The following is a 22,310-nucleotide window of genomic DNA, read 5'->3' as shown; positions in this document are numbered from 1 at the left end:
AAATAAGTTGTAAATGACACCATGTCATTGGGGATGGGAGAGGAGACCCAGATCAGATGTGTCAGCAAACCTGGAAGTTTTTAATTGTCAAAAATCTGAAAGAAATTCATTGTTTCCACTTTTTGAAGACTTTACAATTCAATGTACACTTTATACCTACCTGTAAATGTCTCTTATTACAATGGTCTCACATAATACTTCTGGATTAATTTTAAAGTAAATTAGTGATGAGATGAAAAGATATTATAGAAAAAAAACTACATTGATTCCATTGACTACCATTGTTAGATACAAAGTTCTACAAATGGTTCCTCAATGTACCACAGACATTACAAAGAGGGTAAAAGAAGAAAAAGAATGATTATAACAGTTTGAATTATTTTTCAATAAGTTTAAATACAACTGCATGAGTTGGTCAAATGGTTTATTTTATTTCATATTTTTTAGTGCTAGAATTCAATAGTTGTGATTAAAAATGAACTTCTTTTTTTTCTCCAGTGTTTAAAATAGTGTTTCTCAATTCTGAGCTGAGAGTTATTGGAGATAGAGCAGGGCAAGTATGAGAGGCTAAAAGAAACTAATGCATGGTAGATCAACCTCCCCCTAATTGTGATTCTTTAGTGTCTTGACATATCTTATTAGAAAATTGCAAGATTAATTCTTTAAGTAAACAATCATCCCTCATTTATACTCCCTCTCAGCATTTCTTTCTCTGCTATCTAAATAATTTCAGAGGATCTAAAGTCAGTTTTTAAGAAATGACTACTTATAAAATAAGCAAAAAGACAAAAATATTAATTTAGCTATTTATTTACCAAATGATGAAAATGATGCCAATAATTTTTTTTTCCTTTGATGGGGTTATAAAATGTATGAAAACTTTAGCTTCCCTTCCCATACTGGGGAAGAATAATTTTAAGCATTATCATTTCTAAGTCCTTACGAAGATCTTTCTAACATGAAGAACTAAATTTTTCTAACTATGAAAAAAAGTTAAATCTGCATGTCAATTGATTGATCACATATTGTTTGGTCACTAAATCAATATTAATGTTATATGGATAGTTAATCAAATCTACTGGCTCAAAAACTGAAAAAAAAATTCAAGAATTTTTTAATTTCAGTAGACTCAGTGTCCAGTTTCTGGGTAGCATACTCACGGGTTTCCACCTGAGAATGTACTTGGTAATATGAGAAGGTTCTGGTGCATTCCACTGGATGGGGTGAGAGTCGGGATGGCTGGGGGTCTCCGTGATGATTACTTGGACAGGACCAGAGGTGCCTGGGAATTAAAATGTGAGATTTGCTTATCTTGTGTATTTACTTACTTTTACTTAAAATTTACTGCACGTGGATGGCCATCATTAAAGACAGTTTTGCTTATCAGTAAATGTGAATATAGTAAGAATTTTCTGGAATCAACCTTTTACATATTGACCTTGGAAATCAGTGCAACAAATCCTTTTCTAGCTGGTAAATTATTGTTTATGATGTGAACTGCCAATAGAACTTTTTATAGCAAATAAAATACATTTTTTTTAAATGCCTCTTAGTTTGCTTTCTTCTCCATTTTCAAACTCAGAATTATAAGAAACTGTGAAACTATCATAACACAAGTAATGTAATATTGACTACACATTTCATTTACTTATTGTATTTAGCTTCTTTGAAGCAAATTCTGGTTTGTAGAAGCTTGCATCAAGAAGGAACCTACCAACTAAAAAGAAAACATTTCAAAGGCCCTATGACATGATGTAAAACAAACATATTTCTAAATAAGGTAGACTCTTAGACAAATAGACAAGAGTGCTAGCCAAAGACAGTTTTATTTCTCATCAGTTGAAGCTTTTTATCTTTTGGGGGGGAAAATGTTACTTTATTTTTTATGCAGTAAATTTCCTCTAAAATCATACTGTTATTTGATTTATTGTTATTATTATTTTTTATTGATTTTTGGAGAGAAAAAGAGTTAGGAAGAGAGAGAGACTAATTTGTTGTCCTACTTATTTATGCACTCATTGGTTGGTTCTTGAATGTGTCCTGCCCCTGACTGGGGATTGAACCGGAAACCCCGACCCACCAGGATGGCAGTCTAATCAACTGAGCTGCCTGGCCACGGTTTGCTCAAGTTATTAAGAGAAACTTTGTTTTTCTAAAGCAGTTATCAATGGAAATGACATTTTGCAGGATACATTAAATTTAGTATTTCCACATAGTGATTTAAAGTATGCTTTTAGTTCTTTTTTAAAAGCAAAATAAGGGAAGTGGAATTAATTTCATAATGGTGTAGACTCGATTCAGGATAATAATGAAATAGATGAATAATTCATGCTAGCAGAACATAACACTATCTTTTTTCTAAATACTGTTCTTTTATGTCAATCAATGTTCAACTTACCAGAAATAAAAATAAAGTTTCTTATAATAACCTTTTCAAGAATTTCTAACAGGCACTCTTTTCAAACAGAGCAAAATTTTGAATGTTTAATAAAATACTTCACCAGATTAACAGATTTAGATTTTTGAAAGCTCTTAGAAAATACTATATTGATTTAGAATCTCTTTGAAAATAAAGTTTTCTCTAGCAGAAAAAATACATAATTTTTTTATGTATCTGTATAGGCACCAAAGTTCTAGAATAATATATTCACTTTCACACTGGGAATAATTCAAGTTGATTGAAGACTAACAAATACTTTTTGAATCTTGCATTCATTTAATGTTAGTATTTCTAAGCCACATAAATTAAAAAATTTATGTACAAAATCTCATTTTTCCATTCTAAAGTGCTACATGTTTCCCAGAACACAGCAGTGTGTTGGTTTTAATCAGTTGACAGAAGTCAATACCATATCCCTGTCTGAGTTACCCTTTCTGTTCATGAAGATTTTCACAAAGGTAAATAAGTTTTTAAAGGTAAATATTGAGCCCTGGCTGGTGTGGCTCAGTTGGCTGGAGCATTGTCTTGTAAACCAAAAGGTCACAGGTTCGATTCCTGGTCAGGGCACATGCTTAGGTTTCAAGTTAGGCCCCAGATGGTATGTGTACAAAAGGCAACCAATTATTTCTCTTCTTCTCTTTCTCTCCCTCCTCTTCCCTCTCTCTAAAACCAGTAAGCATGTCCTTGGGTGAGGATAAAAATAAAACAAAAATTTAAAAAAGTTAACATTGAACCAAATTTTAAAGATGTGATGATTTAAAATACTACTTCCATATACATCAGTAAATATAGGAATCATGTCTTTAAATTGTTTACAATAATTAGCATATGGTTGTTTAAATATTGATCCTTTAAAGAAATCCTACTATAATTTCCCGAGATAAAGAGATACCTAACACATGTTTTACTTAGTTTGGCAGTCATAATTTTGGGGGCAAAAAGTTTATGATGCCATAGAATATACAACACCAAGAACGGTCCCTAATATAAACCACAGACTTTGGGTGACAATGATGTGCCTGTGTAAGTGCACAGATTGTAGCAAATCCACTACTCTGGGGAAGGTATTGATAATAGGCTATGTATGTGTGGAGGCAGGAAGTGTAAGAAAAATTTTCCTTTCAATTTTGCTGTGAACCTCACACTACCCTAAGAAAAACAGTTTTTAATTTAAAAAAGTTTATGATGGTTAAATATCTATCAAGACCAAGTTTTAGAAAGGCAACACAAATGACATTTATTGCCCATCTTTATGCCTAATCACGCTCCTATGTCCACCAAGAGGATAATAAAGTGATGGAGCAAACCTATAGAAGTTTCTTTTCTTTCTAAAACTTAAAAGCTTCATAGCATTGTTTGAAATGCTATGTTTTCAATGTTAGGCTTGTGCTTTAGCTCACCTTTAAGGTAACTGCACTGAACTGCAAAGGGATATCATGCATTTAACACATTTTTGTCCAGGAAGTAGAGACCTCACTTGCCCATTATTTGTAAGGTCAATTAAACTCCAGTTATCACTATGCTCTGCCTTATTCCACATATGATTGGAAAACAGAAAATCTGAAAATTCTGACATCATTTGCATTATTCAGATTTAAAATTTTGATCATCCTTTCAAAATTGGTTAGTTGGTAAAACTTTAAAAATTAACCTGAGTAATTATCCACCATTGCGAAAACTTTACTCCCTCTCTTACTCAATATGATCAGGCTAACAATAAAATAGGTAAGTTAAGATATGATACAAGTCTGTACTTTAAAAACCAGTTTAAAATAAAGTCAAAACGAGTAATTTCCAGTAAAGGTGACCCTGGAGAAGTTAAACATTTATGGGTGTGCATCTCCGTCTTTTTTTTCTCTGTTTAGTTTGCTGAGATCTGTGCCTTCCTAGCTGTTTATTGACAAACCAAATGCGTGTTATCTTCTGTTAGTTTGGACAGCTCAACAAATCCTCTGCCAAAGGGACGGACAGGACAAGGCAAGGCTCAGAGACAATCTATTGGTAACCTGTTTTTCCTTCCTTTTCCCCACACTCTTGGAACCCTGCATGCAAGGCACGAATCACTGAGAAAATCAGACATACAGACAAGCTGTGCACTGAGGAGAAATGCCAATTCCCTCTCCCCTGAATCTCCTCTATGTTCAATGGGCTGGACTGTTAATCTTTTTAAAGAGCAAGAACAAGGTCACCATGTGAAGGACTCCTTCCCATCTAAGTTTCCCCTCTGACAGATCGACAGAAATGCTTCCAGCCAGCAGCTACGTGAACACGCTTATTTCAAAAGACAGCAAAAGTTCTCTCAATATCAGTGAGGAGGAAATCACTTTCAGCAGATCGCCACTCCACACCAATAACCATCATACACATAGAAACTAGAAAGCATTATCACTTAGAAGTTTTTATCCTTTGACTGCATAGTTAACAAGAAAACCACAATTATGCCTTCCGGACATATGGTAATTCTGCAACCACAGTGTTGAAAATGACTAAATAAAAATTTTTTTTTAATGATTCTTATATCCAAATTCACCATGAAATACACTTTAGAGCCTGGTCAATCTGTGCTATTAGCCTGCCTAAGGCAAAGTCATTGTGGCAGGCCTGACCACGTCTCAGGCTTGAGGACAGCAGGGCCCCTTCAAAGATCATACGAAGAGTGTAGCTGTATGGGTGATATTCAGAATCAGACTGTTAGTCTGTTAGTGCTAGAAGGAACTGTAAGAGTAATTGGCTATGATATCCCTGTTTTACAGATGAAGAAATAATGAGTGAAGCTTGACACGTATCTCTAGAAGTAGAGATAGCACTGGGACCCATGCCTTGGTGAACTCTGCCTGTGGCCAAATCGTTTCATATCTTGTTATCACGTTATGGAGGGACTTCGTTAACTTAATCTTCATTTCTGTCACAGGCAGATTCTGAGGCCCTGAAAAATCTCTCTTTTTATTTCTGAATGTAGGCCATGTTTTAAGTCTAAAGTTATCAGAAATCTAGGAGGCTTTGCATTTCAGTGGTTGTTCAAATAACGGATGCCTAAAAATTAGACTTTCATAATTCAACACTTTTTTTTAAATAATCACTCAATGGAACTTAAATTCAGTTTTTTAAAAATAAATTAATAAAACCATTAGTAACTCATTTTAATAATGTCTGTGACCTGAAAAAACCCCAGCAATAAACATCTGAGAGTATTTGAACTGTGTGGGCGGTGAACTGACCAGTTACTCAATTCTTGACCCAGGGTACTTTGTCCCTCACTCCAATTGATCAAACAAATGAAAATTTTTATGAAAACGAGCCTAGAAGGAAAATTGAATGAATACAATCCCTATAGTGTATTTCATGTAATTTTTCTATACAAATTCTGTTAAGAAACATAACATAAAACTGTAACCCTTTACTCTTAGCATAACGCACTTTATGGTTTCTATTCCCATGTGTGTATGTGAGATGAAATCAGCCAGTGTTTTAACTTAATGGAATATTTTACACTATTAAGAAATAAATTACATGCAAGCACATTTTCATAGCCACCCCTACTTTTACTTGGTTGGGGAGAAAGAAAATCCTTTTAGTCAAAAATTCAATTGGTTATTATAAATAACCAAGTGATATAAGTGATATCAAACCAAGTGATATAAGAAAAGGATGAGAATGGAAGGAGATTCCAACTTCGGCATCAGAGTATTCGGTATCAGACATTGATGCTGCCCTGCCTGTTTTTCTTACCTCGTCTACAATTCTCATTTGGCAGTAATAGAGCTACTTACCTGGATAGGTCTGTAAAGGCTGGCAATGCCATTCCCCAATGCCACGGCCATAGCAGTAGCACTGGTACCTGACGCCATGCACATATTTCTCCCATGAGTCTCCAATTTGATAAAATGTTTGGCTCTCTGAATCTTGGCATTGGTCTAAAATATATATAAGTAAAGGTTAAGCAGCCTTGAAGATGTAAAGCTATAAATATAATTTCAGTGTGCTAGAGCGTTCATTCGTAGTTGTAACAGAAACTTGTAACTGTCCTTACAAATATATGCAATTAAAAAAAAAATTTGTTCATATATATTACTGTACAGAACACTTAGCAGTAAAAAAAATAAAATGCGTTGGGAGGAATATTTAGTCTTCCAACAGAACAATATTTCTAAATAAAAATTTTAAGATTTACATTTCAGTATATATTGGTATGCCAAACATTAATTTGAGAAAATAAAGTGCTATAGTTTACCCATATTAATGTAACTGATTAACCATTTGACTAGCAAGGACAAAATATCACTTTATACACTTTCTTGAAATTTGGCAGATTTAATTTTATATGTAAATAAATGAGCTAGATTTTCATTGTGAATACTCGCTGAGCAGTTTCTAAGAAAACCTCTCAGCGTTCTCTCTCAGCTTTGGCAATCTCGGGTCAAACTTGAGTATCTGGTTAGTTTGTTTTCTTAGTGAGCAACCTGTCTCTTTTAGTAAAGGAGTATTAATGGATTACCTTAAAGCTGGTAACACTGCTCTTTTGAGGCTCAACCTTCACTGTTTGCTTAGATCTATTGTAAAGGACAGCCAAGAAAAATAAAGTATTTGCTGGGAGGTATTTCCTAGCATAATCATTTGCCCAAATTATTGCACAGTCTGCAAAGGAAAGTTCTCTTTCATAACATGGGCTATCTTTATGATTCAGAACCAAAAAACAAATTTCATTAAATTAAAATAAAACTGTATTTGTCACCAAATTTAGCAAAAATAGATGACTACCAATATCAAGATTATGTATGGGTCTGTGATTAGAGGAAAGGCTTTGCAAAGCTCTTGGATGAAAGTCTGAATGCAACTTCAACCATTTAACAACATCAAATAGCTCTACTTATTTGAAACTCGCTAAATATTCTCAGTGGCCAAATCTATCTGGAGATATGACGACCTACCAATGGGATCACACTTCCATCTGCCACGGCCCTGACCAAAGCAGGTACAGTTCATCATGTGTCCCTCTTCATGACGCATGTGAAAGGTGTCATTCACATTGTAAGTGATGCCATCGACAATGCATTCTTCTATTTTCGAAACAACAGGATGGGTTGAAGGTTCTTGAAACAAACAAACAAAAAGCTATGTTTTCAAAGCATGCAGTTCCTTCTACTAAATTATCAAGACCTCCCATTAAAATAATTTTTCTACTGGCATAGAATAAATATTTTTCAAAGTTCAGTTAGGAATATAACTTCTGCACTTACAGAAAGTCTCTCTCTTATAAACTTGTAAATGATGGTGGTCAAAGTAGATACCACTGAAGAATGTGGTAAAATACACCTTCTTGTAGAAAAGCAATTTTTGAACAAATATATGTCTTACTTTCGGAAAAGTTCTGGCTCAGTTGATAATGTCCTTTAAACCTCTGCTTGTTACAATAAATGGGAAGAAGATTAAACATGCTTATATACAGCAACCAGCGTAGTGTGATGGTCTGGTATCTGGCATGGTGAGGGGGGGGAGATATTGGGATTTGGGAAATAAAATGGTGTCTACATCATTCATAAAGTTAAACAAAATTATGCAAACTCTGTTCCTAACTCCCCGAGAGATCCTGAGAAAATCATTGTCTCCGTCTGGGTGCAGCTCCTTCATCTATAAAACAAGGAGTTGGTCTATATTCCTTTCTACTTGGGTCCCTTCCAGCTCTGCAGCATCGTAGGTAATTCCTATTACTCTTGGATTGTGTTACCCTTTGAGCACACAAAAATGTTTTCTACATAAAGGGAACAAATTCAGGCCAATGACAATACACCAGCTACATGGACTATTTATTAGCTCAGAGTTCTACCTATATTTTACTTCTCAAATGAAACAAATAGAAAAAATCTAAAATAGTTTTTATAAATCAATATCCCTATATTCTATACCTGGGTCTAAAGGGGAAAAACTGATCTGGACAAAATAAATTGGCCTCTCTATGTATTTGTCTCCTTAAATCTGGATCTGCCAGGATCTGATTTTAGAAGAGCAAAGTCTCTTTTCTCTACAAAAATTACCCAAACTTTTCTAGACAAGAATTGGATGGCATAACTAAATTAACTAAATACTAATGGATCAAATGATTGTGTTCTAGCCTTTTAAGTCATCTCGTTGGCTCAGCCAAAGTTTCACATCCTGGAAATGTTTCAGAACTGTAGAACTGCCGTGCCAGTTTTTCTTAACTGGTTGTCTAACATGTGAAACTTATCCAGCACAACAGACTCATGGAATGGTACTGCATGTTTTCTCCTACTTCTGGTTAAGTACAAGTTTTCACATCAAAGTTTCACATCTCTGTACCTTTTGCCCTCTCAAATGTTTCATGCATCAGCAAACATACCTTGGAGATTGGAGTGGGCGACACAGGTCCATTCCCCGCGACCATTCCCCACACATGTGCATCTCATCATGTGCCCCCTGGCATGCCTTTTATCCCACTGGTCTCCAACACGATACATGCCACCTTCTTTGGTTGAACAGGTTTCTTCATGGGCTGTTCAGAAATGGATGAGAAATGTATACTTGATAAGTAGTCACAAGGTCATGAAAGGTAGGCAGTATTATCAGTCCAGTTTGGTTATCCTGAGAACTCTCACTTGGAAAGAATCTTGTGTTCCTCAAAGAAATCTCAGGGTTGCTCTATAGACGAACAGAGTCTTAAGTACCAGACAGGGAAACATTACAGAGGTGAGGTATGTTGTAGGAAGTAATTACAGGAAGGGTTAGGGGATGTCAAGGCACGATGATACCTACATACTCACACAAAGGCTTTGCATTATTCTAGAAGTCTGGATTTGACTACTACTCCACAACTGTTTCTAGTTTCAGTTAATTCTAATTCAAAGGGAAGCTATGGGTATGAGGATAGGATTGTAAGCTCCAGTGTGTTTTTCTTCTAGATCCAACATTCTCTTTGGTTGAAATGAGAAAAATAAAAGTAAGCGTAAGTTATTTTTTCTTATGTTTTGTTGCCTCATATTCACACTTGACAATACAATGTACAGGTTCTTGGTTCTGCAGCTGGAAAAGCAAATGTAATCTATGGGGTCCTTGAGATTTGAAAACAAATAAAAGGTATTGGTTCCCCTTTCCCCATTCATACAAACTAGAGTCCGCACATCTCTTTTAGAAAAAGATCCCTTACTTGTCAGGAAACATAGTTTTGGTAATTTTGGTAATTAATAAGTGATAGACCTATGCCAGTTAAACCAAAATCATGTATAAATATTGTAGATCTGTGACTATCACAGTCAGTTACATTTGAAATATTTTAAGCTACTCAGTTGTGTGCTCTTAACAGAAGACATATTTGTGCAAAATTTAAATGTCCACACATTTTAAAGAGCTCCTTTTTATTTCATTTTTATATTTTTGGACACTAAATTATACCAATGGGGTTTTTTAATTACATAAATAATTATATAATTCATATATATGTATTATATCACAAAGTTTTTTTGCAGTCTCAGAATGAACAGATAAAGTAGTAGTAAAGTGGATACTATTCTGTCTTACTCCATAAATGGGTGTCTACAAGGGCTTCATCTTACCAGCCATGGGACAGAATCCAAACTTCTGGTCAGTGTCATAATTCTGCGTGGTTCCGCACCATCTCATGTTGTCTCTCCTGCCCTCAGAAGTACAGTCAGTGTAGTTGCGGTTGTTGAATACGAAGGGGAAGTGGCACAAGGCACCATTGGAATTTCCACCTCGAGTTTGAATCAACACTGCCCAGAATAATACACAAGTAGGAAGAAATAAATTACCACTGAGCTTTCCAAAGTGCAGCGGGGAATGACCACGGAAAGGTTCTGAGGGAGCCAGGTTTCCGCAGCTCATTTATAGCATCTGCCTCAGCATAAAAGATGTCTGATAATATAGTTCAAAGCTTCCTTAGTGTGTGCACCTTAATTTTCACTCTCCTTTTCCCACAAATAAATAAATAAATAAAACAAATGACCGCTTTGAGTAAAACATAGTTTCAACCAGAAGAGAAGGAAAAACAGTCATCCATCCTCTGTATTCTTCAGCCCTGTGGGACTGCATACTGGTTTTAACATGCAAGTTATCTTAATCACATCATAATCCCAACATGTCAGAAATAAATGAACTGGTGGCCTTTCCCTTGGTGTCATTTTCCAAGGGGACTAGGAACTGTGGACGGATCTTCAACTGCTAAATTAGCAGCATGTCTCTTGGGTCTAGACCACAGAAAAGTGACACTTCCTATGCAGCCTCCAGATTAATGGCTAGAGTGCTGACTGATAAACACAGGGCATGAGAAATGGTTCTTTCTCGCTGCTGTGTTTCCCCCTGGGGACACTCACCAGTATGGTCTGTACAGAAAGAATATTTCTGGTCTTGTTCATAATTGGAAGTCGTGCTGCACCAGAGATGCCCATCCTGTCGCCCTTCATTGGTGCAGGAGTAGAAGGTCCTGCCGTTATAGGTGAATGGCAAGACACATGGCTCCCCGTTTGAATTGCCACCGTAAGTCTGCGTTATAGCTACAAGCATAACCAAAAAGGTCTCAGTAAATAGAGGTGCATTTATGCCACCAGTAGCTGGCTGCTTATTTATACCTTCAAGAGAGACTGAGCTATACTGCGAAGATAGATGATCATCTGGTTAATTTCAGCCAAAATGCATTACTCAGGAAGTGGACAGAGCAACACGTAAGTTTCTCTGCTGATATCCTTTGCTACCACCTTGGCTGCCATGCCTCAGTTTCCCCATTTGTAAAGCTATATTAATGCAGGTTAATTAAGGATACTGCTCAAAGGATACTGGAGGAATATGCATGATTCTACTGGTGACATAAGTATTATCACATGAGACTATTCTAGGGGAGAAGTCAAGTGCACCAATTATTATTGCTATAATTACTAACTCTCACTTTTGTAGGTCAGAAGAGAGGCATTACATTGTGAAAAAGAAGTTTAAAAGGCTCCAGAAATTTGAGATTTGGAGTATAAAATACGGATGATGAGTTATTCTAAAAGCAACCTCCTTATAACAATATTTTAGACAAATAAAGATAATACAGAGCAGTTTAATCTTCACTACAGAAAAGAAAACACATACATTAAAAAGATGGGAAGAAAATATCAAATGCCAATCTTGGCTGTTATCGCTAATGGTAAAATTATAAGCTTTTCATGTTTGTTTTATTGCCTTAAGAATTTTTGGTAAATGAATATATTGCCTTTCCAAAATTAAATGATAAAAAAAGTTATCAGTACTACTTTTTTGAAAAGATAATGCACACCTGTCTCTTGGCAGCTGACTCCATTGCCCAGGCAAGTGCAAAGCATCTGCTTATTGCCTTGTGTCTTCAGCCACTGCATCCCCACTGAGTAAACCATACCACTCTCTGTGACGCAGTGACCATATGGAACAGGCTGGGGGTTTGGCTGATGGCGGAAAACAGCCCTTTGGACATCTGTGACAGGGCCAGATCCTAAGAACATGAGAAAAAAAAAACCACAAAGTTATACAAGAGAAAATAACTATTTCCTAAAGTCGGGATCTTTGGGGTCCAGTACAGATCACTCTGAAATCCATGTTGTTACTGACCTGAGACTACAAAGAAATGCACTTCCCATTCTGCGTAAGTTTTTGCACTCAGCCTAGGAAATAGGTCCACAAAGTCTACCAAATTGTCTTCACCTACCAGCTCATCTGGAGCTACTGGGATCATTATATCCAAATCATAGACGTTATTTCCCCACTCAACAGAGCAGATACCTTCAACAACTCCTTCCTCATCCAGGAAGCTCCCAGTCCTTGCCTTCACAACCCTTCATACCTACCTTCATTCCAGCTCACTTCCAACCACCTCCTTCCTTGCTCTGTGCCTTGTCTCACTGAATGACTTACTCATCATTCCCTGATGCACCCTCTGCTGTCCTCATCCTTTTCCCTTCACCTGGAATGATCTACCTCACCCTTCCTCTCTTAGCAGCTTCCATGAGCCCAATATATCCGGGCGATATATCTGGACGTTTTGAGAAGTCCCTGCCACTCTGCATCAGACCCCTTGTCCTCTGTGTGACTAGAGGCTCTCCGGGGCATGCTCTGGGCTGCCATGTGGATTCTCGAGAGGTTGCCCCTCCTTCCACATTTGGTTTCTTAGGATTATTTGTAAATTGGTTGTGTTTTTTCCTAAAGCCAATCAACTCTCTTAAAATACCTTTCTTTTCAAGATGAGACAACATCTTGAAAAGCAACTGGACAGTTGATGTAAAACACAAATATACACCCACATTGATCTACCACTGGAGTCTCAATGAAGATATTATGGCTGGTTACAGCTTTTTCCCAAATTCTCAGCTAAAAGGATTGTGTTCCCTTGGACCTCCACAGGACTATTTTCAGCACTCATCCTGAAGCCCTTAATATTGATGAGACAACATCTTGAAAAGAAAGGTATTTTAAGAGAATTGACAACATCTTAAAAGATGAGACAACATCTTGAAAAGAAAGAAAAGATTGTGTGGATCCTCTTTAAACTTTTGGGTATCTATTCTCTTGAAGGCCTGGCCCACAGTGGGGCAGAGTCAGAACTGATGCTAGAACAACTGGTAGACTGACACCAGCATCTCCCTAAGTAGAGGCCAAACACACTTCACAGACAATGGTTCCCAAGATCACACATACTAGGGAAATAAGGCAGCTGTATTCACACACCCTACCTGGGAGAGTCACAATGCAAATGAACATAAAGATCCTGTCAAAGTAGGTTCCATTTTGCTTAATCCAGTGCTTCTCAGACTTTTGAATAATGGAAGATTTTCCGTATAATATTAATAAAATAGGTAACATTTATTGAATGTTTACCCCATATAAACCTGATTACTCTTTTAAATTAAACTCTTTTAGTAGACTGATATTTGTAATTGTTTCTTTTTTGGGTTAGCAGCAATTTTACTGATAATAATCAAATAACTCAAAGATAAAATCTAATCTTGTTCACTTTTGTAAGTGCTCAGAGCAGCATGAAAACTCATCAAAAGGAAAAAAACCCAAGTAAGTAATTAAGATTTTTAACTAAATGGCTGGTTGCTAAGATGCTAAGCAATAAGGCTAGTACATTACATAGTGAGAATTTAATCAAACATATTAAGAATAATAACAGACGTATACACCCTTGATTCTTTCCTTCTGATTCTTACAAAAAAAGGCTACCATGCAGGGAACTTTTTCTTATACCAGAAATAATTCAAACTTCTTTGTAAAAGAATATTTAGATACTGTGTCATTCATTCCCATCTCTAGCCCCTATAAATTTCTCAAATCACGAACACCAATACGTGAAGAAAATGACTGTGTATTACTTCATGGAACACAATAAGGTTTGCTGGAACCTGGAAACCATACGTAAAGGATTGTTCCTGCTAAAAAAGATCCATTTTTATTTCAGTTTCATATAAATTTAAAAGTTAAAATTAAATAAGGTTTAACAACTAACAATCTATAAATGAACTCAGCTTACTGGCTGAAACACTGCAAGTCATCCTTAAATGGCACATCAAGGGAAAGATGGATTTGCAGAAATATTTTTGGCAACGCTGTCCCATTCCCCGCCCTGCTCCCTCTGTGCCTTACTGGTGGATGTGGTCTGCCGTTCACACTTCCATTCTCCTCTGCCGTTGCCCGTGCAGATGCACTGGAGCAGGTTCCCCTGAGTGTCCTTCTTGCTCCAGGTGTCTCCAATTCTATAGGATGTCCTAGTGTCCTGATCGTTGCATCTGTCTGTGTTAGAAAGGAAGCATTTCAATATATGTAAATCAGGTCAAGCTTGGCACATGCTCAACTGAAACATATATATAAACACGAACATATATATATACACACATACACACACACAGCAGATTAAAGCTTGGTAAGTTATTTTTTGATGATATGTTTCTATTCAGCTGTGGTTCCACACATGTTTAACTTCCAAAAGATGGGATTACGCTGGTTCCAACAGAAAGCAAACTATGTGTTTTAATCTAGCTCCACATCTATGTTTGTCAAAATACTTTTTCATCATTTTTCATTCATTAACTTCTTTTTAGAGTTTTCTCCTTGTTCTTTTGACCAAATTCATTCTCTGGTTTTCTATCGCCCTTGTCTTTCCTTCTCAGGCTCTCCCAGTAATTATTCTATGTGACCTGTACTTCAATAGGGACTTTCTTTAGAAAACTATGAACAGTAAGGAGGCAGGTAGGATTCAAAAGTTCTTGGGGAGAAGCCCCAAAGTAGCTAGAAAAAGACAGCAGCATCTCTTTCTTCATTTGTTTGGTAAAAAATTCAGGGGACACCAACTTCTCTGAATAATATGTTCTCTTCTTTCCCCCACACATCTATTTAAAATCAATAACAAAAATGGCTTCTTGAATTTGCCCAGTGCTAACTCTTCAATGGAGAAGTGGGACTATTATTGTAAAATGGTATGTTATAACCAAATTACCATTAGTCTACATGTTCAATTGTCTGGCAAATAGATTGTTTCAGTTATAATCTGGCTTTGTCCATATGCTACAATGTGAGTACAGAGGGTCTGATTGGTTTGTGAGTCAGAAAATGACTGCACTGGGTGAGAGAAAAGCAACTGGACAGTTGATGTAAAACACAAATATACACCCACATTGATCTACCACTGGAGTCTCAATGAAGATATTATGGCTGGTTACAGCTTTTTCCCAAATCCTCAGCTAAAAGGATTGTCTTCCCTTGGACCTCCACAGCACTATTTTCAGCACTCATCCTGAAGCCCTTAATATTGTACTTTGTAAAAGGTGACTGACTAGAAAAGCCTTTCTCCTCTCCTGACATACTCACTAAGTGCTCTCTGAAAGTCGAGTTAATGTCCAATTCATTTTTGTATCCCTACACCATCTTGTACAAAGTAGAGACTTAGCAAATTTCATAAAATAAATGACTTTTCTTTGAGAAGCTTCTCCCAATTTGCTTTTAGAATAGTTTTAAATAATAGATAAGATTTTGAGTCAGACATCTCATTTGTCTTAAGCCAAAAACATTACCACACACAAAAAAATTACCACCAAGGTCTTGGATGCCTGATACTCATAATAACATTTTAAATGAAAAAATTGAACGAACCATCAAGTTTCTGGGAAAGATTTGGTCCCAATTGTTATTACTATCCATGAGAGATTTATTTTTTGTTAGCAAAGAATTCAAATTTGGATGATGAGCGTTTTCAGATGGTTAAACATTTTAAGCTGGATAAATAAAATAGGTTCGACATATTTAGATTTGGTTTTAAATTTATTTATAACACCCATAGTTAATGGCTATTTCGCTTCTATAAACTCTATCTTTGCTATTAGTTTGAACTTTCAGAAAAAGAGAAGGCTTGAACCCCTAAGGCAACAAGCGAGGGCCCGGGGCAGCCTTACAAGCAACAGGCGAGCTGGCAGAGGCCAGCTTCGTTTTTGCTTCTACGCTTTTTTAGGACTCTGAATAAGAGACACTGTCCTTAACCTCATAATAGAGGCATCATTTTAACCAGTGGGATAAGCACTTTTTTATCTGCATCACTTCTGCTTATGCTTTAAAGGTAGAACATAAAAGGAAACCTAAAACTTGAGAGCTGTGATCCATTCTATGCCAACAGCACCCACATGCCCAAAGGTGTATTTGCATGTTATTTTAATGATTTCTTTGCTCTTAATACTTTGAAAATATCCCAGTAATAATTTAGATTAAACATTTGTACCTAATCTTCATGTCCACAACCCATTTGACATTTAAATGAATATTAAGTTTCTTTTTTTGTAGCTGATAGTCTAATCCTTATTAAACTAAGATTTTTTTTTTTTTTAATTTAGTCTTCTTTGAGGAAGCACAATAAGTTTGTTATGGAATTTTCCTTGACATCCAAATGCTCCCAAAGAACATTGGTGTGTTGGCTGTGTTCTAAATAACATCACATCACACTTCTCTCTAGGAATCCAGAAAATAATACCTGGACTCATCTTAACATAATCTAAAACATACTTCTAGAGGAACAGGTGATGCGTCCACTGCCTTCTCCCAGACAAGTGCAATCCACCATCATCCAGCCTTGATAGGGCTTTTCCCAGGTTTCCCCGACAACATAGGAAGTCCCAGCAGCGTGGTCAAAACATTTCTCAGCTGTAGGAAAATGTGGATGAAAAAGAGGAAAAAAAAGAAGTTATTTCAAATTGAACAGTCTCCCTGTAATTTAAAGTGTATGAGTAAGCAAAAATCCAGCCACATTTTTTTAAGTGGTACTCTGTTCACAAAGAAAGGCATGCCCTATAACTAAGCTCATAGTAACCAAAGCGAAAAGAAGCTCCAGTTGAGTTGGCAGGGAGAAATTCTGTTCCCCTAATAAGTACATAAGTACATGGACTATATATTTTCAGCTAGTGCCATTCTTCTTCACACCAGTATTTTTAAGTGAAAAGAATCTATGTATGTATCCTGTCTGGGGAAAACTAAATATGCAAAATTCCCATTTAATTATGGATGGCCAACTATGAATGCCTGAAAAAATGAAAAGCAAGCCTTTAAAAATTGGATTTCTGTAAAAACAAACACAACACAAAGAAAAATAAAAGTCTCTGGATTAAAGAACAATAACTGGATTAAAAAAGATAAACAGAAAATTTCATATTTGTATCTAGAGAATCAACTAAGGATTGAGACCAAAAGAAACTCAACAATTTGGGAGAAGAAAAATACTAAGGTTTGAAAGAGCACACACAATTTTGTGTTTCAGACTAGTGTGTTTCAATAAAAATGTCAAAGGTATCATTTTTTTTTCTTCTAAATAACATATCTTGACCAAGGAAAACCTGAGATTAGATATTAGAGGAAAAAAAATTACTTCCTCCTAAATCTTTCAATTCCATCTTGTGCTTTTGAAACTCGCTTGTACGTAAGACTTACATACAGGTGAGTACTTTTTGATCTGATTCTTTAAAACTATGGACTATAAAACATTTCATAATTTTTAAAAATATTTTATTTATTTTTAAAGAGAAGGGAAGGGAGGGAGAGAAACACTGATGCGTGAAAGATACATTTATCCGTTGCCTCTCGCATGCCCCCAGCTGGGGACTCAGCCCACAACCTGGGCACGTGTCCTGACTGGGAGCCACGCCAGTGCCCTTTTGGTTCACAGGCTGGCACTCAATCCACTACGCCATACCAGCCAGGGTGAAAACATTTCATTATTTAAAATAAAATTCCCATTCATATATGTTTTTATTGGAATTCAGATCCTTGGTCCACGTAGAGTTTGGTTCCACCCAACACTTTCCCAGAGGGGACTGTGCAGTCCCACCCCTCATTCTCCAGTAGGAGTCACACACCTATGGGCTTGCAGGTCCATTCTCCTTTCCCGTTACCAAGGCACACACACTCTAACATGTAACCACCGGTCTCATGTGGTCTTCTCCAGGTGTCACCGATCTTGTAGGACTGACCCCCTTCATGGCAGCGATCTGTGCAAGATTAAAAAAATGTTAAAGAGAGTGGGACAGAAAACATTGAAAACAAAAAGAATAAGTCTCATATTCTACCCAGAGTCGGTACTTAGGCTAGACAAAGTAAAGACACAGAGAACAGCTTTCCATCAGAGACAGGGGGAAAGTTAACAGGCCTGGTCACTTGGGGTCATTCTATTAAACGTTTTGTTTAAACACAATGGGAAACCACAGAGAAAATTGAATGGCGAAGAAAGAGGTCATAAATCCTGGTTCCCCGGAGGGATCACAGGAAATTGGGTCCTGGAGCAGAAAAGCAAGGCTGGCGGGCGTGGCCTCCTCACAGACACAGCAGGTTGTGCCTGAGACTAATTCAATGAAAAAGCCATATTGGATAGAGTATTTCCACTTCTGGGAGTGTGGAGGGTCTGTATTTTAGTCTTGGTTAGAAATGTCATTTTGGCAAAAAGCAAATAGATGTGTATTTATCAAATGTGAAAATCCAGGTACTTTTCTAGGCTGTTAAACATGATGACACATCCAAAGGCTGAACTCTCCACAAGGCTGTAAACGCTATGGACCACTGACTCTTAACATTTGCCAGTAAATTCGGATAAACCCTAATGTTAAGTATGGGGAAAGCAGATTGGGCCTATTCACAAGGGATTGATTTGTTCTTTTGGACAGAAGTCTTTAAAGTGACTTATATGTAAAAGATGGATCAAAAAAACTAAATGTTATGTTAAAAAAATCTATTTGTAACAGTGAATCATACTGGAAAGAGCACCGGAGCTAAATAAACTAAAATTGATGAGAGTCAACCCAGTTCCTAAAGTATCTTGGAAACACTCGTAGGCTACCACATTATCCTTGGGAATAGAAAGATCCACTTCCTGGGTATAAGCTATTGGTTACAAAGAAACCAGACCCTTTGTGTGGGGTGCAAGAGGTCTGGCATTATAAACAAGAAGAGCAGTTCACGCAACGGGAGGTTCACTCTCTATGATCGTCTTTCCAGTCACTGCAGAGTAATCACATGATCGCTCTGGCTCGAAGCTGTCCAGGTAATGTAAATGGGCAACCCCTTTAAGCATGTCTTACTGGCGTGGAGCCCAGGAGAGCCACTTGGTTACACTATGTACATACACACACACACTTTAACACTCTCAAACTAAACATTGATTCTACCTGTGCTCAGAGACATCTTTCAGAAGTACAGGGACCAGTTGGGTGACCACATAAGAGTACCTGGTCCCCTAGGGTAAGTAAATCCCCAAATTAAAACTATCCAGTCATCGATAACACAATGCGACAGGGACAGTAATGGAGAAATTCTCATTTACGGTGTTTTAGCATCATTTTACAGAATGTCTTCCTTACTTGCAATGGTACAGCTTATTCTTCTTCGTCCAGCCCCGATGCAGGTACAGTCCCAGATCATGGAGTCCTTAGGGCGCTCATAGGTGTCCCCCACCCGGTAAGTATTCCCAGTGTACTTGTCAAAGCAAGTCTCTTCAGCTGAGAGGAGAAGGAGAGTTCATGTGAGCCTCGCATATGTAAAAGCTTTTCTATTCTACTAATCACATCCAAAGGAGAACTCGCTTTTCCATTTTATGAGCAACACAATACAAAAAGTTTTTAAAAAGTTAAGTGGGAGACCTAAATATTACCTTAGGCTCTATTAAGGCCTTGCCTTTTGATTTTTGACAAGTTCCCTAATTTTTTGTAAATTAATTTCTATTGTAAAGGAGTTTCAGGTCCCAGGAAAAAGCCATATGAAGCACTACCTTAGGACTGCTAGACAGTGAAGGAAGGACTTCAGAGTCAGATCTCTGACTCAGGAAGTCGAACTAAGGTCCATAGAAAAAGCAGACAATTTGAAGAGCTCCACTCCAGCCAGGCCCAGTCACTTGTTAATCCTGCTATTTCCATTTTAGCCTCATCCCTGCTTCTTCTCTGTGCAAGTTGCCAAAATTTACAAGAAACATATCAATGGTCATAAAGAATGATAACTTTGAAGTGGTTAGTGGTTTTGTGTAAAAAAAAAAAAAAATCACTTTACAATATAATGCGCAAAGTGTTTTCTGGTCCATACTCTTATAATTTTAGATTTAAAATTCTGTTCTAATAAATTAAAGTTTTATAAGTGTTTTGGAGGGAGAATATACAAAGTCTTTTATTTTCTTATCAAAACCTTTGGGAGAGTAACACAAAAAGAAGACTCTAGGAATGACTTGGAGATACGTTTGTTCTTTTGTTTTAAAGGTAAAAGTAACATGAAAAGCAAAATGAGCGGTTATTAAATGTTTTTAAGAAAAAATGATGGATTATTCCATTGGGGAAAAAATGGTGTACATACTTTTACTACTAATGCTAAGTTTAATTAACACTGGAGAAGCGTCACTTCTCCATTTACTACAAGATACTAACCACCAGGCTTCCCACCACTTACGTTCAGGTTTACTCTCGCAGTTAAAGCCTCGGCTCCCTCCATAACAGGTACAAACCAAGGTGTTGCCCAGGTAGGTGCGTTCCCATTGTTGGTTTATCTGATAGTGATTCCCATTGTCAAAACAACCAGCTGTCAATAATCGAACAAAAAGTTATTACACTTGCATCCCCCCCTTTTTTTCCAGATTATGGAATTCTCTTGCACAACTAAATTGACAAGCCTAAGCAACATAGAAAAATAAGTTAACCTTTGGAACTTGAGGAGAATTAAAAGCAATAGTCCACTAAAATATAGATGTAGAAACCAGTTATCTAAAGAGTTAACCATAATTTGTACACGTACATATTTAGGTATTCCTTCCCCTCCCCCTCTCTTTTCTTTAACTTAGCTAAATGTTATACAATGATGTCATTTCCATCTGGCCAGGGGTCTACATCAAAGAAGTGGAAACATTTTGAGAAGCAGATAACTGCAATTGCATTTTAAAATATGCAAGAAACTTCTATGCTTTTCTTGGGTAGTAAGAGGGCAACTTTAAGCAGTTTCCTTTAGCCAAGGCGAAGGGAGGGTGTGTCTTTGGAAAACCGGAATACAAATTCCAATCTGATCTCTGTTCTTGGAGATGGGTCCTGAGGGGCCCTGAGGCTATGTGAATAAACTAGAGTACTTCTCTTTCAAAGTTGGGAGCCACAGATATGTAGCTACCCTCTTCCCACCCCATTTTCAAAATATTCAACCAGCTTTTTAGTAACACAGAAAATAAGAAAGACCTCAGAAAACCTAAGTGAAAATTTTAAGGCGTGAATTATTTTTCTCTTTGAAGGAAAGCTTTGATGAATTTACAGGAAGACGACCTGAACGTGTGGAGTAGATTAAGAGCACAACAGAACAACGCAGAGCCCCTGTCCTCCCGTGTATTATCTCATCCTAGGCCCTCAGAACCAGCCTGCTCAAACCAGTGCCTTTTGTGTCCACAGCCGGTTTCTCTCATTAAGGCGTGCACACCCTCCACGCGCGCGCGCGCGCGCAAAACTTCAGCCACAACTTTAGTTGGCTTTACGGTCCCATCCCTGCGACAGCCAGCCAGTTTCAGCCCGCAGTCAATACTCACGCTTGCTTTGGCTGACAGGCAACGGGGACTGGGGCTGAATGATTTGCTGAGCCTGTCTCTTGCCCCTCCAGGCTTCGGTGGAGGACACCGCTGACCACAGGGACAAGAGGGCCAGCAGCAGCAGCTGCAGCCAGGGCCCCGGACCCCTGAGCATCTTGAGACGGTGCGGGGAGGGACGCCCTCACCAGGAGGCAAGTTGCCACCTAGTTCTCTTCGAAACCTGCGGGAGGATTCCTTTCCAGTGCCTCCTGGGGGGCTGACGCCTTAAAGAAGGTAAGGATCAGAGGATGGGGAAGGGGACGGGTCGGGGGACGAGGGGAAGGAGAGGACGGGAGAGAAGTTGTGGCTGCGGGTCCCGGCTCGCGCCTGGGGCTCCCTCTCCTCCCCTGGACAGCGCAGCCGGCGCGGGCGGCCGAGCCCGGACAGCTAGGGTTTATATGGGACTGTCCCTCCCGCCCCCCGCGAGGCCCAGGGCGCCCGGGAGGAGGGCCCGCCCCAAGGCCCCCTCCCCTCCTGCGGCTGCCGCCGACCGCGCGCCGATTGGCCGGGGCTCCAAGTGACGTCAGGGGGCCTGTGGGTTCGCCGCGAACAAAAGAGATGCTGATCCCCCGCCAGGACTGGGGCTGGAGAACTTTTTTCGGTTTCCTTTGCGGTCGTCCAACTTTTTAGGGGGAGGGATGGGAAGCGAGTGGAAAAGGATAGACTGGGAAGAAAAGGAGGGGCTGGAGTTACGTGAAGCGAAGGGGTTGCAAGTCCTCCTCCATCCCCCTCGCCCCCGCTTCCTTTTTTTTTTTTTTTTTTTTTTTTTCTTTTTAGGGTTGGGGG

At 38.1% G+C, this 22,310-nt stretch overlaps 1 protein-coding gene across 4 annotated transcripts in view; it reads right to left on the bottom strand.

Moving 5' to 3' along the window:
* FN1 (fibronectin 1) overlaps positions 1 to 21,901 on the bottom strand; it is a 65,523-nt gene extending 43,622 nt beyond the window's left edge. For 3 of the 4 annotated variants that reach the window (XM_054585686.1, XM_054585683.1, XM_054585684.1), the window contains exons 1-13: positions 21,486 to 21,901; positions 20,375 to 20,503; positions 19,303 to 19,440; positions 17,809 to 17,940; positions 16,466 to 16,603; positions 14,063 to 14,209; positions 11,724 to 11,915; positions 10,783 to 10,962; positions 10,006 to 10,182; positions 8,796 to 8,948; positions 7,369 to 7,530; positions 6,211 to 6,354; positions 1,161 to 1,282 (exon numbers count right to left, since the gene is read on the bottom strand). In XM_054585686.1, the coding sequence (XP_054441661.1) occupies positions 1,161 to 1,282; positions 6,211 to 6,354; positions 7,369 to 7,530; positions 8,796 to 8,948; positions 10,006 to 10,182; positions 10,783 to 10,962; positions 11,724 to 11,915; positions 14,063 to 14,209; positions 16,466 to 16,603; positions 17,809 to 17,940; positions 19,303 to 19,440; positions 20,375 to 20,503; positions 21,486 to 21,639 (1,968 nt within the window). In that variant the 5' untranslated portion in view covers positions 21,640 to 21,901. The remainder of the gene's footprint in view (positions 1 to 1,160; positions 1,283 to 6,210; positions 6,355 to 7,368; positions 7,531 to 8,795; positions 8,949 to 10,005; positions 10,183 to 10,782; positions 10,963 to 11,723; positions 11,916 to 14,062; positions 14,210 to 16,465; positions 16,604 to 17,808; positions 17,941 to 19,302; positions 19,441 to 20,374; positions 20,504 to 21,485) is intronic. The other variant, XM_054585685.1, reaches the window with a different exon arrangement.
* Between the last annotated feature and the right edge of the window lie 409 nt (positions 21,902 to 22,310).

Source organism: Pteronotus mesoamericanus, unplaced genomic scaffold (genome assembly GCF_021234165.1).
Source record: "Pteronotus mesoamericanus isolate MK-2021 breed Mesoamerican mustached bat unplaced genomic scaffold, CSHL_Meso_final contig_90, whole genome shotgun sequence".
NCBI classification, from domain to species: Eukaryota; Metazoa; Chordata; class Mammalia; order Chiroptera; family Mormoopidae; genus Pteronotus; species Pteronotus mesoamericanus.
This window is presented reverse-complemented; position numbering and strand designations above follow the sequence as displayed.